The sequence below is a fragment of the Taudactylus pleione genome, unplaced genomic scaffold, assembly GCF_031769625.1.
Source record: "Taudactylus pleione unplaced genomic scaffold, aTauple2 ptg000026l, whole genome shotgun sequence".
NCBI classification, from domain to species: Eukaryota; Metazoa; Chordata; class Amphibia; order Anura; family Myobatrachidae; genus Taudactylus; species Taudactylus pleione.
In genome coordinates, this window is record NW_028284428.1 from 31331575 (window position 1) to 31349089 (window position 17515).

At 42.7% G+C, this 17515-nt stretch overlaps 1 protein-coding gene across 1 annotated transcript in view; it reads left to right on the forward strand.

Annotated features, from left to right (window-relative positions):
• PRKX (protein kinase cAMP-dependent X-linked catalytic subunit) overlaps positions 1 to 17515 on the forward strand; it is a 199074-nt gene that overhangs the window by 169768 nt on the left and 11791 nt on the right. The window contains exon 5 of the mRNA XM_088451658.1: positions 1546 to 1641. Coding sequence (XP_088307784.1) covers positions 1546 to 1641 — 96 coding nt within the window. The remainder of the gene's footprint in view (positions 1 to 1545; positions 1642 to 17515) is intronic.

The following is a 17515-nucleotide window of genomic DNA, read 5'->3' on the forward strand; positions in this document are numbered from 1 at the left end:
ATAGAGTTTGAAGCAAACACAATTTGCGCTTCTTTTTCCCTGCTAATTAGTTTTTTCAACTGTGCATGCACATCAAAGTAGTACGCTTCCTAACTAAGCCGACTGAGATACATTTTGTGATTACAACTTCTTGCGCTTAGGGATGTGCAATGGGAATTGAAGAGTTCATGTAAGCGCAGCAAAGTACAGTAAGATCCTGTTTACACTAAGTGCATCCCATGCTGACCACAAGAATGAGACATACGTGAATGTTGGGAGTCAGGTCTGTGCTCCACCCCTGGTGCAGAGTACAAGCTGATAGTGACAATCAGTGCCCACTGCTGATATAGAGCTTTTAGCCTAAAATTTTCCATAGTTCCATTTTAAAACACCAGTGATAAGAGACATGTTTGATGTTGAGAGATGCACTTTATAAAGTTAAAGTAATAATATTTTAGAACAAACACATTACAATTAAATAGATCTGTCCTCATCTGCAGAAAGTGTTCATCACCCAGATTCTGGGACGATATCAAAATAATGTAAATTCAAAACACTTAACCAGTACATCATCTTATATGAGTCACATAATCGTCTGTGCCCACAGCCTGTTGGAGGTGATTATTCCTTTTAGAGCCAGAATGGTATTCATAAGAAAGATCTTAGACACTTCTTTGGTAATTATCAGGGTGATTCCCCCATCTAATCATATTTTGTTGAGAAGAAGCATTCTTTGTAATTTGCTCTGATATATGCTGATTGATTTTAAACCTTTGTTCCCCCATGAAGGAGACGATGGTATAGGTTTTTTTGTTTTTGTTTTTTCTTCAGTCTGAATTAAAAGATGTATTCTGATTTCTTTCATTTCCTTTTTTACGATTATTACAATTTAATTTTTGTTTAATTTGTTTCTGATGGGTGTTCTCTGTTTCTCTCTTTTATTTTGTCACTATTGTTGTGATTATCCCTCGTAACATTTTTTTTATGCATTTTTCAATCTCGTTGTGGATCTCCCGGCGCTGCTATAGACACTTGTAGGTTACTGGAGCTACCATGAATTATACTATGGTTCTATGATATTTAGGATGTATATTTTAGGCACTTGGCCGGAATTTGCAGTGGTTGCCTTCACCACTGCTGTTAATGCTCTTTTTTTTTAAATCTGTACTGGAGATTATTGATATTTTCAAAACTAATATTTTTGCTAAATTTTGGATTTCGTATCCTACCTAACTTATCACACAACAGAAAAATAATCAGCATCACCTTTATCTAGTCATAAATTATATATTTTGCAAAATGTATTGACATTCCTACAGATAAAAAAGGGGAAATTAGGTTGTATTACCAAATATTAATAGTTTTCTAAAACAGCCTGTGTACTGTAGCTGTAAAACTTAATTTGTTTACAATTTCACTTTTCTCTAGTATCTATAGATACAACATTAACTGTTGTTTTTATTCTACATTGTTTTGAAATACCTGAAATTGGAATATTATCTATTAAAATCTCTATATGTATTTTAACCGTTATGTTTGTGTTCCAATTATTTGTGTTTCTTACAGGTTTCCCCCATTTTTCGACGACAATCCCTTCGGAATATATCAGAAAATTCTGGCGGGCAAGATAGACTTTCCCAGACATTTAGATTTATACGTAAAGTAAGTGCTCAACTATAACTGAGCTGTGTTTTTACTTTTTAGGTGTTTAATTTTTTTTCTTATTTCTTGATAATTACTGACTTACAGACAAGGTCACATTGCTCCTAAACCTATGATGTTCTACTGTAAGAGAAGGCACGTATTGCAAAACGTATATAGTAATTTAATAGATTGCAAGTATTGCATTTAGGTATAAAATTTGCACTGAACTGCATCAGACAGTCTGTAGTTAATGTTTTGGTCTAAGCCGAGCTAGACAATGAATGTAAGTGTCTGATTGCTTTAACTTAGCACAGATATTAGTAATTAACCCTAGATTGTTAATAAAGCAAGGTCAATTCCTATGGCAGCAAGATTTCTATTTTTATTACATGTAAGGTACTTACAGTTTATTGCATGTGTACTTTTGAAACTATATTTAGCCAACATACCATTTTTTTCTTACAAAGAATATCACAACCTGGAGTTTAAATATTTAACACATTCTTTTGACATTTTGGTAGGGCTGAAGTTACATGGCTGAATTGTGCTACACTACAAAAGTGTGTTTAGCCATTTCAGCCACAGACTTTGCTTACAATTGGATGAAATCAAACATACAGCCATCTAATCTACATAGACAAACAATATCAATAACATGTGTCGGATTTTACATTATGATGTGGTTTCCTTTTGTCAAATTTCTGCCCTGGTAAACTGTTTGTATGGTTACTGTGAAGTGGAAACATTTTGGAGCAGCAACAAGTTAGCCAAAAGCAGTAGGCCACACATGCTCATAAAGTAGCTGTAGCTTGTACATATCTTCTTTCCATGGTTACAATACTCACTACCGAGTTCCTAACTGTCTCTGGAAGCAATGTCTGCACAAGAACTGTTTGTTTCCATTGCCATGCAGCCACATACAAGCCTTAGATTACTATGTGCATCACCACATGTCTGCTGGAGTGGTGTAAAGTATGTCTGTAAATAGAGCGCTGTGGCCAGAGCCGCCGCACAAAGTGCAGGATGGCCCCGGCTGGCCACCGGTGAATCGGAATAGGGGGTGGAGCCTAGTGGGTCTTTGGAGAACAGGGCTAAGGTCTTTGACATCGGGAAAAAGAAAAGAAAAACAATCAGGTCTCAGTCTATTATTGATGGTGGATAACAATTAGATCTCTGCCATCGATGGAAAAACCAACATCCATCGATGGTTGTTAACTAACAATGGTAGATAGCCAACCCTAGGTGCCATAGGATGCACATACTCCCAGCACTGTGGCACTTCACATCTCTGTAGACCTCTGGCCCCCGCACTATGTGCAGGGAGAGGCTCCCACACTGCCAAGCTAGGAACTGTTGGGCAGCTTCATACTTCCGCAGTGTCAGTGTGTTCACAGGTTGGCATCTGGGTGCGCCGACTGTGTACTGCATCCGCATGTTATTTCATGCCCAGGATGTTCATCATATATCAGTTTATCCTCCAAATAGGAAGGGGGGGAGTCCCCGCCAGTCTTGACTGTCCGACAAGGTGGGGGGGTTCCTCCCCACATTGTACAGTCAGGGCAAGCTGATACTTCCCATCCCATCCCCTATGTGAAGGATCATTTGAGATCTGATGGACGTTCAAGTCATGAAACAACTTACAACACATCCCTCATGATAGCTTGCAGCTTGTCATTCCACCAAACTCTTGTCTGCAACAATTGTCAAAAATGTGAGGTCCTGGAATGCAGGTGTTTCAACAAATCCCAAGCAGCCATTTCGTATATCCTCACAAGCCAATGAGGGCATAATATATTACAGTAAATTATTAATCCTGTGTTTTCGTTTAAATAAGATGAGTTAATATTTTCATTTTGTTTCTTCTGTAACACTATAAAAAGGCCATGCCTCTTCCCAATGAAGCCACACCACTTTTTCAGAAGACACACGCCTAATGTCCCTTTTTGGAAAATGGAGGGGTCACAGGGCACCAAATGTCTAGTTACTGCTCTGGTGTAAAGCAGTCTGTCACTCTGCTCTGGAACAGTGGACACATTCTCTGAAATAACTAATCTGGCAGTCTACCATCTGGCAGTCTATCAGATGAATCTTGGCTTGGCAGAAACCAGTAGATTGCTTTGTGCCTGAATATAAACAGCCAACTATAACGTTTGATGGATTACGAATAATGGTCTGAAGCTGTTTTTGGCCTGGCCCTTAGTTCCATTGATGAGAAATCTTAATGTTACAGCAAACAATGACTTTGTGGAGATATGCACATCAGCAGTGTGGCTTCTGTACATGCGCATATCTAAAAACATTGGAGATGTACGTGAACATCGGTTTTAAGGCGAGTATCCACTAGACGAGAAAAATGAGCCATTCGAATGATTACGACATCGTTGTCATTCAATCGGTAATTAATTGTGCAGTAAAATGCTGGCAACGACAAGCGATGCGCGTTCCCGCTGGTCGTTGTCTGCATTTGTCATCGCCTGAACATGCAGGCCAACCTGACGATATCATCAGATTGTGCATGTTCTGGGATGAGGGAGGGTGCCTGCACTGAACGACATATAGTTCATTGTGGGTACATTATCCACTGCACAGGATGGTGAACGATTGAACAATTATAATGTTGTAATCGTGCAGGCTTTCCACTCTCGTGTAGTATATATGCACCTTTACATACTGATGTGCCCAGCTATAACGTGGCATCACAGCGCTATCTCTCACGCCACGTATGGCGCGCCACACACCACGCCATGAGTCGCGCCACAATGAAAGTTTATTAGTGAAAAAAGTCATTACGTGTAATACAACATTTTGCCCACCAGATGTCACTTTTCCTAAACTACATAGCGCATGCGTCAGATTTCATTAAGTGTAATACAACTTTTTGCCCACCAGGTGTCACTTTTCCTAAACTACATAGCGCATGCGTGTGATTTCATGATGTGTAATACAACATTTTGCCCACCAGGTGTCACTTTCCAATGTACCGTACGGTATGTTCTGTATCACCGGCCGATGATTGTTTGACAGAAGCTTAGACATTAGACTTTACAAACTACAGAACTCTAGTAATGGGTGAAGCGTGTGGCCTAGCGGTCTAATGCCTAGTCTCACTGCTTCTCCTCTCTTCTTGTTCCGTGGGTTCGAGACCTTGAAAATACAGTATGTTTTTTTAATTTATTTTTAAAATCTTCACTTAAAATATTCAGTATTCAATACAGTACATGTGGAGCGCATGTCTGCCCAGTGCTTCGGGAGTCAAACAGCGAAACTAGGATTTTTATTATTGTACATACAGTACTGTACCTTAGAACGCAAACTTGCGTCAATGCCGGCGCTGACATGAACGCGGACATTATAGTGATTTATTATGACCATCAAGTGGCAATGGGCCCTGTTAAAGAAACTGGTTTCTGTATATCAAACTGACTGCGCGTTTAAACCGCAAAATTGCGTCAATGTCTGCGCGTGCCCAGTGGTCGGATTTTAATCACAATGGAATGTGTGCCCCATGTCCAGTGGAGCCAAGCCATACATTAAGTTGCGCTATTTTATGGCGCATACCCAGTTGTCTGTATTGCCAACAGTACTGTTGAATTTTCACACTAGTGCCATTCTGCACTGTCCGAGACTTACAGTACCGCACAGTATACACAATAGTAAATTCATTACTACAGTACATAAGGTGCTACAGTAGTGGAATAACAGCAGTTTGTAGGGCAGATGCAGAGCACAAACTTGCGTCAATGAAAATGCTGTCTTAGACTTGGTAACATTATTAATTTAATATGTTTAGTAACTGATAGTTGACTGTGTATAAGAGAGGGGTCTCTCTAGTAAAAACTGACTCGGCGTTTAAACCGCAAAATTGCGTCAACTGTCAGCACAGTTTGCGTTGTGGTAACTTATAGCCAGTTCTGATGGGTTACGGTACAAATAGGATCTCTGGCTTGTGCCCAGTGGCGGGGTTGCAATGCATTGCCAGTGGTGCTGCGCCATAGCCATACCCTTGTAGCGCTATGGCTACAGTATGTACTGTACGCCATGGCGTACAGTATGGAATATCATACTGTACAGTACCAGGTCATGATTCACACACAGTGAAAGTGTGTTATTATTACACTGACTGTGTAATAATAATATTAAAAATAAAAAGTGTAACCTTGACTGTCTAATAATAATGAAAAGCTTCATTATTAAGCTTCCTGGTTTCGAACCCGGGTTGTACAGACGTCTGCAATGTAGAAGTACGATTTCTTACATCTACGCTACAGACGCCTGAGTACTGTACGTCATCGTATGGTACTGTAGATGTCACATAAAGTACTGTAGAGGACTATGAGAGACTTTTGAGCAAGGGCTTAGGTGATCCGTCTTGCTTACACTTCTCTCCTTATGCTCGAGACCTTTATAATTTAATGGATTTTTTTAATGTTCACTATAGTACTGTAGTTCAGTCTTGTTATCCAACCCTTACAAAAATCAATCTATTGTACTGTATATGTGCCCAGCTACAGTACTGTAGTTTGTTGCTCCATACGGTACGCCATACAGTATACCGCATTGTTGCGCGCTACACTGTGGCGTATTGCGTCTCATAGCACTGCGCATGCCCAGTTGTCTGTATTATACGGTACTTATAACTGTAGTTGTAAGTACAATACGGTAGACATTGTAGTGATTCCCTGACTCTAGGAACTACAGTACAGTAGATGCAGTAGTCTAGGGGGCTAATGCCTAGCCCTACTGCATCTACCATTTTCTTGTACCACTGGTTCGAGCCCTTTAAAGTACATACTTTATACGGTAATTTTATTTTGTTTTAAATCTTCACTAATACAGTACATTATCCAGAAATTCTGGTATTTCTATGCCACAGTACTTTGACCAAAATGTCTAACCTTGGTAATAAAAAATAAAAAGTGTAACCTTTCAAGCTTCGAACCCGCAAAAGGGTTGTACAGGCAGCGTAATGTATTGGTTTGATTATTTACCATTACACTACAGCCGCCTGCAATACCAAGTTTGCACCTGGCTTGAGTGTTTCCTACAATACTGTACGTCATCGTATCTCAGGCGCATGCCCAGATCTACTGTATACCCATTTAGCGCTTTTTTTTTTTTTTTTTTTTTACTAAACTCAGTACATTTTATATATTAGGGGGTAAATTTACTAAGATGGTAGTGCTATTAAGTGATTTTGACCATAGCAACCAATCTGATTCCAGGTATTGCTGTACAGTATCTTCTAGAAGGTGCTACTGTAGATAAATGCTAAGTACAGTAGAATCTGATTGGATGCTATGGGCAACATACAGTACAGTAACTTCTTAAATAGAACTCCCATCTTAGTAAATTTACCCCTACAAGTTTCACTTTTTCCCCCCAATTTTTTTTCTTCCACCCCCCAAAATGAAAGTGAATTTTTAGTGTGTTCTGTCTTTTTAAAAAAAAAAACTTACGCAGTTTACAGTACCTTTAGGGGACGTTGAAGGCTTCCCGCAACATTGCACCCCAATTCACGAAATTTTTCCACCTGCTATTCATACAGTAGGCGAAACTTTTTTACATACTGTCTTACTGTACATTGCATTGACTTCCAGCCTACAGTAGGCAGAAAAGCTTTCAAATTGAATACAGCGATAATTTCACGCCTGGCAAAATGACGTAAACATACAGTACAAACACCAATTGTATAAATTCATGACAATTTTTATTTAACCTACAGTAACATGCTTTACAGAGGGGGGGGACTTCTTTAGCCCTACTAGGGGATCGAGGACTACACAAAAAGAGTTGGCTTTTAATTTAAAATCATCACTGGCACTTTTGGCCTCAGATTCAGAGTTTCACCTATACCACTAGTTGTCCTAGCAGACGGGGGATGGTGTCTTTCCCAATGGTGACAATTCGTAGCATTTTTCAGGACACTAGGGCAGAGCTGACTGCTTACAGTAAATGGATTAACAAAGCTTCCTTTATTATGGTAATGTGAGGCTCTTGGCTTGCTTTGGGGGAAGGGACCTGATGCACTGTGTATGACTCTCGGCCCACTGGGCATGCGCCAGAAATCCCATCGCAACCCTCCTACTGGGCATGCGCCCGCCAGAGATGGAAATGCAACTGAATACAATACTGTACCGACTGCAGTAATACAGCCAACTGCGCATGCTCAGTGATAGCATATCGCTACATGGTGTATGGCTTGGCGCCACAGATCCCATTGTAACCCCCTCCATTTCTAATCCATCGCAGCCACCGTAGCGCCAACCGTGTAATACAGAGAGCTCTCTCTCCTACAGATCCCACTACTACCGTACTTAGTGTGCAAGGTTGGAGCAGCATCACCAATGTCATCAGTTTGCAACGCTATTTTGTACCCGCATATGCGTTGTCGCATGTTTGCGGTTTCTGGGCGCACCATAGCCACAGTATGAAATCCCTATTCAGTGAAATACAGTACAGTACAGAGCCCTCTCTGGATACTACAGTGTCCAGAGCAGACAGTGACAAAAAAAAAATATACAGTACGGTACAGTATATTCTTTTCCAGGGATCGAACCCCGGACCATAATTCTACCAAAGTGATCACCTAACCACTAGCCCACACGACAGCTACAGTACAGTGAACCACAGAGAGTGGCCTCATCCTTGTGCACTCCTCCCGCTGCTGTTTTTAATAAAAAAAAAAAAAAAAAATGTCATACTGTAATGCATCCCATATCAGTGAAAGCTGTGCGTGCATCTAATTATTCTACAGTATCGGTTATACCGTGACAACAACTCCGGCAACTTCTCTACTATTCAGTTACTGCACCGTACCGTATGTACAATACAGTATGTGCAGTGATTTGTACAGTATATTATGCGACATTAAAAATACAGTATGGGTTGTGCGTTCATGCAAATGCTGTGAATATGATAGACATTCAGTACAGTGGAGCACTCGCCACCCAGCGGTTAAGCACTATATTACATGCAATTACAAAAGTGGAGCACTCGCCACCCAGCGGTTAAGCACTGTATTACATGCCGTACCATATCCTTCGTTGAAGAATACCACGGTATTCCACAAGTCCATGGCGCGACTCAGAGGCCTGCACGCCACGCCACAAGTCCGTGGCGCGACTCACGCCACGCCATGAGCAACAAAATAGCTGGGCAGATCTGTACATCTCTGAATAACGCCCTAAAATGCAAGATTGAGGAAAAAGTAGCAAAGTTGAATAAGTAGTACACAAGGCTGGACTGATATTAGTAACCCTCGCCATGCATCGTTGTGCTGAATCTGCAATTTATTACCAATTCCTTTGCGATAAAAAACCTAGTACACTATTTACGAACAAAGATGCAAGTTTGAGGAAAAAGTATCACAATAAAGGAAAATAGAGGAAAAAGTACCAGGCTTCTCGCGCTACAAATGGGTCCACATACATCTAGCCTCTGGGCGCATTTAACAGCCCTTTTAGTCTCGCCATGCCGTGGCATGACTCGGTAGCGCTGAGTGTCTTTTTACCTTCAAATGCATCTTATTCGCACAATGATGCGAATAGATAGCACATGCAGCTTCTGCTGATTAAAATGATATGCAGCATGCCTATATTCTGTGCGGGTGTATCTGCATGCTAAACACTACGTTAGTGTTACAGCAACTGACACTATAACGTAGTGTTTTGCAAGCAGATACACCCGCAGACACATAGAGAATATAGGTATGCTGCATATCATTTTAGATAGATGTATGTGGGCACATCTGTACATGGCGGAAAAGGGATAGGTGTATGAGAATACATCTGTATGGGCGTGATGTTCAGATGTCCTCATACAGTACTTTGTGGGCAAGAATACAGGTCATTCAGCCAGTGCCTTGAGAATCTCCCATACCAGCTCTATTTTCTATAAAATAGACAAATGTTAAAAATTAGAATGCAATTTATTGTACAAAGTCTGCTAGTCGCAAGAATAAAACTAGAAGGTACTAGTTAAAATAATGTTGAGAAACAACAAAACTTCACACATTTAAGGTTCCATGCTATTTACATATGAATAGGAAATATTTGTGGTAAACAAATAAAGTAAATCATGTATCAGTATTCTCAGCTAAAAAGTGTAGTCAGTGAATATATTTTCTCCATATGAGTTTTTACCCAAATGTCATAAGAAGTCAGTGCACTGTAACCTTTTTTAGAAAATAAATAAGATGGATCTTACCAGTATCAGGAGAGAGAGCTGTGGAGATCCGGGTCTTTGAGCGGAGCTGAGTGGTACTTCTTTTCTCTATTGCAAAGTACCGGGTTCCGGTTGGCAGGGAGAAAGGTAATAGTCAAACATTGCTGGAAGTATTTTCTGATGTTTGCAGTTATCTACTGATTAGTAGGTATATCTATGTAAATTCCATCACTGCTGCAGTATCTCTCTGTCTAAACTATCTGCACAGTGTATTGCTAACTAGACCAATGTCCTCTTAGCTTTGTGGTATTCATTGTTTGTTTGTGTTAGGAATTTTATTACTTGCCATTTTAGTGGGTGGGTTTTGGGGGTTGATTGCAATCATTGCATACACATGTCAGCATTCACTATTTAACTTTCATTGAGAGGCTGCAGGCCGCAGGCTGCTGGTGCATAATATTAATAAGTGCATAATTTTACAAGTGCACTGTAGCCATATTTTGGCGTTATACCGGCATTAAACCGAAGTCTATCAGAAGGAGACCACTCTAACCTCAACCCATCCAAAAAACCTGACCATCTGGACAAGGTATAAACAAGATATGTAAATTCACAATCTCTTCTCTACAAGCAACTGCTGTCTGCTCAACCTGGATATTACTCACTGGACTCACTCTATGAACTTAACACTTTACTTGCTAATATTTGGGCTGGCTCTCTGATTTCACAAATATTTTAAAGCATAATGTACTATATCTGTGCCAATTTCAGTTAATATCTACCATAATTATTTCCCAAGCCTGTCATCTGTCTTCTAACACAGTTTACTTTAATAATCCATTTCTTCCCCACTAAATCTCCATTTTTCCTTCCCTCAATTATAACCTTTTATCAATACACATATACCTTCTTCCACTGTACTTTTACTTGATTCTCTGCAAATCTCCTGCACTTTCTCTTGCATATATATTCTGTTCCTACATCTAGATTTCCTCCCCAAACTCTACCCAGCCACACCATGACCATGTTTTCATCCAATTCCTCCTCCACTCAGTGTATACCTGATCCACTGCTTTGCCCCCCTTCTTCCCCCTTTATCATTTCCCCCTTATCTCCTCCACCTCCTCCTTCCTTTATCTCCCCTCCTCTGTCTGCCTTCCTCCCTCTTCTCTCCCATTACTCCATATTGTTCTCTTCTACCCCACCTGGGTCCTACTACCCCACCGCTAATCCTTCCTCCAAGCCTCCTCTCCACGCCATGCCACCCCACCTCCGCCCACATCTCTTTAAACTTCCTCTCTACCCACCACCTCCAGGTTCCCTTCCCAACACTGGTGCCTGCACAATCTCTCCACTACATTCACCTCGGTCACCCAAATTAATCTCACCTTCTCGTCACAGCAACCCTGATAATCTCATTCACATATCTCCCATAAACACTGTCCCTCTATCTTGTGCCCTCTGGAATGCAAGATCAGTCTGTAATAAATTGGTTCCCACCCATGACCTTTTCATTTCCAAAAACTTTCATCTAGCCATTACTGAAACCTGGATTTCACCCTCTGACATCACTTCCCCTGCAGCTCTCTCTTCTGGGGGCCTCACCTTCTCTCACACCCCTCGCCCTGGGGGTCGCCATGGTGGTGGTGTGGGAGTCCTTCTATCCCCAGATTACTCCTACCCTCTGAACCGTCCCTTACATTCTCTACATTTGAGGTTCATGCTATATGCCTCTTCCAACCAGTACACCTGCGAGTAGCTGTCATTTACCGTCCCCCTGGCCCTCCCTCTAAGTTCCTTGACAATTTTGCTTCCTGGCTCCCTCACTTTCTCTCCTCTGACCTCCCCTCCATTATCCTTGGTGACTTCAATATTCCAATTGATATCCCCACAGAATCCTCTGCCTCCAAACTCCTTACCCTCACATCTTCATTTGGTCTCTCACAATGGACCTCCTCACCCTCACATGTGAGTGGGCACTCACTTGATTTAGTCTTCACTCACCGCTGTAATATTTCTAATTATTCCAACTCCCCATTCCCCCTCTCTGATCATCACCTTCTTTCTTTTAACCTATCTCTCTCTCCCTCCTCTCCTCTACCTCCGAAGGCCACCATCACTAAACGTAACATTGAGGCTATCAATGCCATTTCTTTATCTTCCCTGCTTGACTCACTTCTCTCCCCTATCCTCTCTCTCTCCTGCCCTGAACAAGCTGCATCCCTATACAATGCCTCCCTTACTTCTGCTCTGGACTCTGTTGCAGCGGCAATCACTACTCACCCTCGCAGATCCACACTACAACCCTGGCATTCCAAATGCACCAGATATCTGCAAAGGTGTTCAAGAACTGCCGAGCGACAGTGGAGAAGATCACGCTCTAAGGCAGATTTTCTCCACTTCAAATTTATGCTCTCATCCTACAGCGTTGCCCTTTCCCTATCTAAACAGTCCTATTTCAAGAACCTCATTTCCTCCCAGTCCTCAAATCCCCAGCGTCTCTTCACCACCTTCAACTCCCTCCTCTGTCTACCCCCTCCCCGCCTCCCCTCCTCACTCACTGCCATTGACTTTGCTACCTACTTTACATCCAAAATCGATTCCATACATCAGGACATCACATCCCACCAGTCCCCCTGCTCTACACATCCTTCTTTCCCTGATCACCCATCTCCATCCATTTCACCGACTCTGACATCCTTCTCCCCTGTATCTGGAGAGGAAGTCATGGCTCTCATCCAGTCCTCCCCCCTTTCTACCTCCCCCTTGACCCTATCCCTTCACGTCTCCTCCGCTACCTCTCTCCTTATGTCTGTTCCCAACTTGCCCACCTCCTCAATCTCTCCCTCTCATCTGGCTCTGTCCCTTCTGCATTCAAACATGCGATAGTCTCCCCCATTCTTAAAAAACCTACCCTTGATCCCAACACTCTCCCCAACTACCGTCCCATCTCTCTCCTCCCTTTTGCCTCCAAGCTCCTTGAGCGTGTTGTTTACAAACGCCTTACCACCTTTCTTTCCTCCCACTCCCTCCTTGATCCTTTTCAGTCTGGCTTCTGTTCTCTCCACTCTACTGAAACTTCCCTCACAAAAGTCAGCAATGACCTCCTTGCTGCCAAATCCAAGGGCCACTACTCTCTGCTTATTCTCCTTGACCTCTCTGCTGCATTTGACACTGTTGACCACCCTCTTGCTGTAAATCCTTCACTCCCTTGGTTTACGTGACACTGCTCTCTCCTGGCTGTCGTCCTACCTCTCAGACCGGTCCTTCTCTGTCTCTTCTCATGACTCCTTTTCCTCACCACAGCCTCTTACAGTAGGTGTTCCCCAAGGTTCCGTTCTTGGACCTCTACTATTCTCCCTCTATACGTCCTCTCTAGGTGAACTCATCAGCTCTTTTGACCTCCATTATCACCTCTATGCTGATGATACTCAGATCTACCATTCCTCCCCTGACCTCTCCCCCTCTCTCCTCACTCGTATCTCCAACTGTCTCTCTGCTATTTCTTCCTGGATGTCCCAGCGACTTCTTAAACTTAATATGTCTAAGACTGAGCTGATCATTTTTCCACCCTCCAATATAACCTCACTTCCCACTATTTCTTTAACAATTGATGGCACAACTATCTCTTCTAGCCCCAAGGTGCGCTGTCTTGAACTTATCCTGGACTCTTCCCTCTCCTACAAACCACATATCCAGAGCCTCTCACAGTCCTGTCGCTTCCATCTCAAAAATATTTCCAAGATTAGACCCTTTCTCACCCAGGATGCCACCAAAACCCTCATACACTCACTGGTCATTTCCAGATTGGACTACTGTAACCTTCTATCTGGCCTCCCCAACTCCCATCTCTCTCCTCTCCAGTCTGTCCTCAATGCTGCTGCTCGACTCATCTTCCTCTCCAAGCGCTTTATATCTGCCTCCCCTCTCCTACAAGCCCTCCACTGGCTCCCCTTCCCTTTTAGAACCCAATTCAAGGTTCTCACACTTGCTTACAAAGCCCTCACCCATTCCTCTCCTATTTACATCTCTGACCTCATCTCCCTTCACTCTTCTGCCCACCATCTTCGTTCAAACAAATGCACACTGCCTCTCATGCCAACTGATTACTTCTTCCAACTCCCGCCTCCAAGATTTTTGGTGCTGCTCCCCACCTTTGGAACTCTCTTCCTCTCCCCATCAGACTCTCTACAATCCTTCAAATGGGCTCTCAAGACCCACAACTTCATCAAAGCCTTCCAGCTCTCATCCTAACTTGCTTCTACATGCTCCTTCATCCCTGCCTACCCCATCTGTGTCACATCTGTTTGTCTGCCCCTCCCCTTTAGAATATAAGATCTTACGAGCAGGGCCTCTACCCTCTTGTGCTTCTCCTTACTTTACTTTCACCTACTTCTTACCCCCACTATGGCACATAACACTTGGTTGCTTACGCTCTGTTGCATATCTAGGTGTTATGGTCACTTATGTATCAATGTATATTATCCATGTCCTTGTCCTATTTTTTACTGTAAGTCCGTTGTCAAATTATTTGTTTATGTACTTTGTAAGGCGCTGCGGAACACTTGTGGTGCCATATAAATAAACAATAATAATAATAGTATGCGGGCCCTCAGGTTGAGGTCCACACTCCTGTCTGTTTAAGTGGGGTGACGTGCTGTGGTGTTAACTCCATCTAATTCACCACACCTAAAAATTTGAAATTTCAGTTGAAGAGTCTCGGCCCCCCCTAACCCTAAGCTTCCCCCCTAGTGCCTAACCTCCCCCAGGGGTGCCTAAACCTAACCCCCCCCTCACTGCAACCTAAAACTAACCCTCCCCCTTCCCCTAGCCTAACCCTCCCCAGGAGGGTGCCTAACCCTAAGTCCCCCCGGGGTGCTCTAAACCTAAAACTCAAATTAATCCTTCCTTTCACTGCCTTCCACTACATGCATACTCTACCTCCCTCGGGCCACTGGTCTAGTTCTTGATTGCTGAAAAGTTAAGCATTCTTGGTTTCTAATATGGGGTCAAATAGAGTGGCACTGCAGTGGCAGATAGGATGGAAGTTTTATAAACTTTCCTAGATGTGCCATATTGTAAGTTGAACTGCCACAGCAGCTGTAATCTTTGACATGCGGTTGCTGAATGCCCAAAATGTCTAGAAATGTTTATGGCCACAGACAGCATCTCCTGCATTCCCCTTTAATAAAAAAAAAATCTGAACCACCAAGTTTATTTTGTGGGCAAAATATGGACATGTTCAACCGTAATGCTCTCCCCCTCCTCCCTCATTAATTTGCTTTGGAATCCAAAAATGTAATTATATTTAGTACCAATCAATCCTTCCTTTCCCTGACTTCAACTACATACATGCTCCATTTCCCTCGAGCCTCTGATCTAGTTCTAGATTCATTAAAACATTTTTTGGTTTCTTTGTATGGGGTCTTCTAGTTTATTAAACTGCCATCCTGTCTGCCACTCTGTTTCCTAGATGTGCCACGTTGGAAGTTGACCTGCCAGCTAGTTCGGTGCAACCTTTTGGCCTAAATTGGATGAAAACAATATTGTGAGCTGTGTGGTGGTCAAAATTGACTGGAAATGACTATAAATTAATGTTATTGAGGTGTAGGAACAAAAACAGGCCAAAATGATGTGATCTTAGCAGTTTTTATAATTTAAAAAAAAAAAATACAGATCCAAAACCCGTGAGGGCAGTTTTGGCAAAACCAAAACACTAAATTAATACAGAACCAAAACACGTGGGTTGGCGCACATCTCTAGTTTGAAGATAATATATTTTTTTAACCTATTAAAGCAGATATGTTACATGCTTCCTTTGCCTGACTCTCAATCGCAATTGAATTGCTCTGTTCAAGCTTGTTACAAACTTGTCCAGTCATTAAATGCACATTCAAGGCACAGCTGAACAAGTACAGTATATTTATTGCAAGGACTCTATGCACATCCATGGTTTACTATACCCAATTAAGACTTGATGAGACCAGCACACCTGAGAGTATACAATTACTCAGAAATCTATTTTACTGAATTGCAGAGTTGTGGTGGTGTTTTTTTTTACACATTGAGATTAAGATACTGTAATTTAAAAATCTCCCATTGTCATTGTTCATATACAGATGTGTCCTCACTCGTCTTTGCTGCAGTCACACTAAACCACCACTTCTGGCGCGCCTGGCCATGTGAGACTCTGGCTGCATTGCGCATCTTTTTTGTGTAATTTTTTTTGCCAAAAATGCTTCTAAGTCTCAATGCGATGTGCCTAGGACAAACCAGGAGACTGCAGATTAATGTGATATGTGACACTTGTACTGTATATCTGTGTGCAATTTATGCTGCGTACACATAAGATAAGCTGTTTGTGGGTCGTTATAGTCGTTAAAGGGTTACTGCATGTGTTGGATGAGCATTCCAACACATGCAGGACGATCAGACAACGATCATCTGATCGTTGCCATCGTACAGTGTGTACGCAGCATAAGTCTCTTAATCAGCTTGCAAAGTGCTACAATTCAACGGCCGCAGCTTTTTTTCACGCCGAGTTCTGTTTTCAATCTCAGTCGCACACAGATATACAAATGTCACATAACATGATTATCAGCAGTGTCTCCTGGTGCGTCCTAGTTGCATTGCATTGCGACTTGGATGCATTTTCGGCAAATAAAAAAGCAGCCCAACACTAGCAGAGTTTTGCACAGTAGCCATTACTGAAACCTGGATTTCACCCTCTGACATCACTTCCCCTGCAGCTCTCTCTTCTGGGGGCCTCACCTTCTCTCACACCCCTCGCCCTGGGGGTCGCCATGGTGGTGGTGTGGGGGTCCTTCTATCCCCAGATTACTCCTACCCTCTGAACCGTCCCTTACATTCTCTACATTTGAGGTTCATGCTATATGCCTCTTCCAACCAGTACACCTGCGAGTAGCTGTCATTTACCGTCCCCCTGGCCCTCCCTCTAAGTTCCTTGACAATTTTGCTTCCTGGCTCCCTCACTTTCTCTCCTCTGACCTCCCCTCCATTATCCTTGGTGACTTCAATATTCCAATTGATATCCCCACAGAATCCTCTGCCTCCAAACTCCTTACCCTCACATCTTCATTTGGTCTCTCACAATGGACCTCCTCACCCTCACATGTGAGTGGGCACTCACTTGATTTAGTCTTCACTCACCGCTGTAATATTTCTAATTATTCCAACTCCCCATTCCCCCTCTCTGATCATCACCTTCTTTCTTTTAACCTATCTCTCTCTCCCTCCTCTCCTCTACCTCCGAAGGCCACCATCACTAAACGTAACATTGAGGCTATCAATGCCATTTCTTTATCTTCCCTGCTTGACTCACTTCTCTCCCCTATCCTCTCTCTCTCCTGCCCTGAACAAGCTGCATCCCTATACAATGCCTCCCTTACTTCTGCTCTGGACTCTGTTGCAGCGGCAATCACTACTCACCCTCGCAGATCCACACTACAACCCTGGCATTCCAAATGCACCAGATATCTGCAAAGGTGTTCAAGAACTGCCGAGCGACAGTGGAGAAGATCACGCTCTAAGGCAGATTTTCTCCACTTCAAATTTATGCTCTCATCCTACAGCGTTGCCCTTTCCCTATCTAAACAGTCCTATTTCAAGAACCTCATTTCCTCCCAGTCCTCAAATCCCCAGCGTCTCTTCACCACCTTCAACTCCCTCCTCTGTCTACCCCCTCCCCGCCTCCCCTCCTCACTCACTG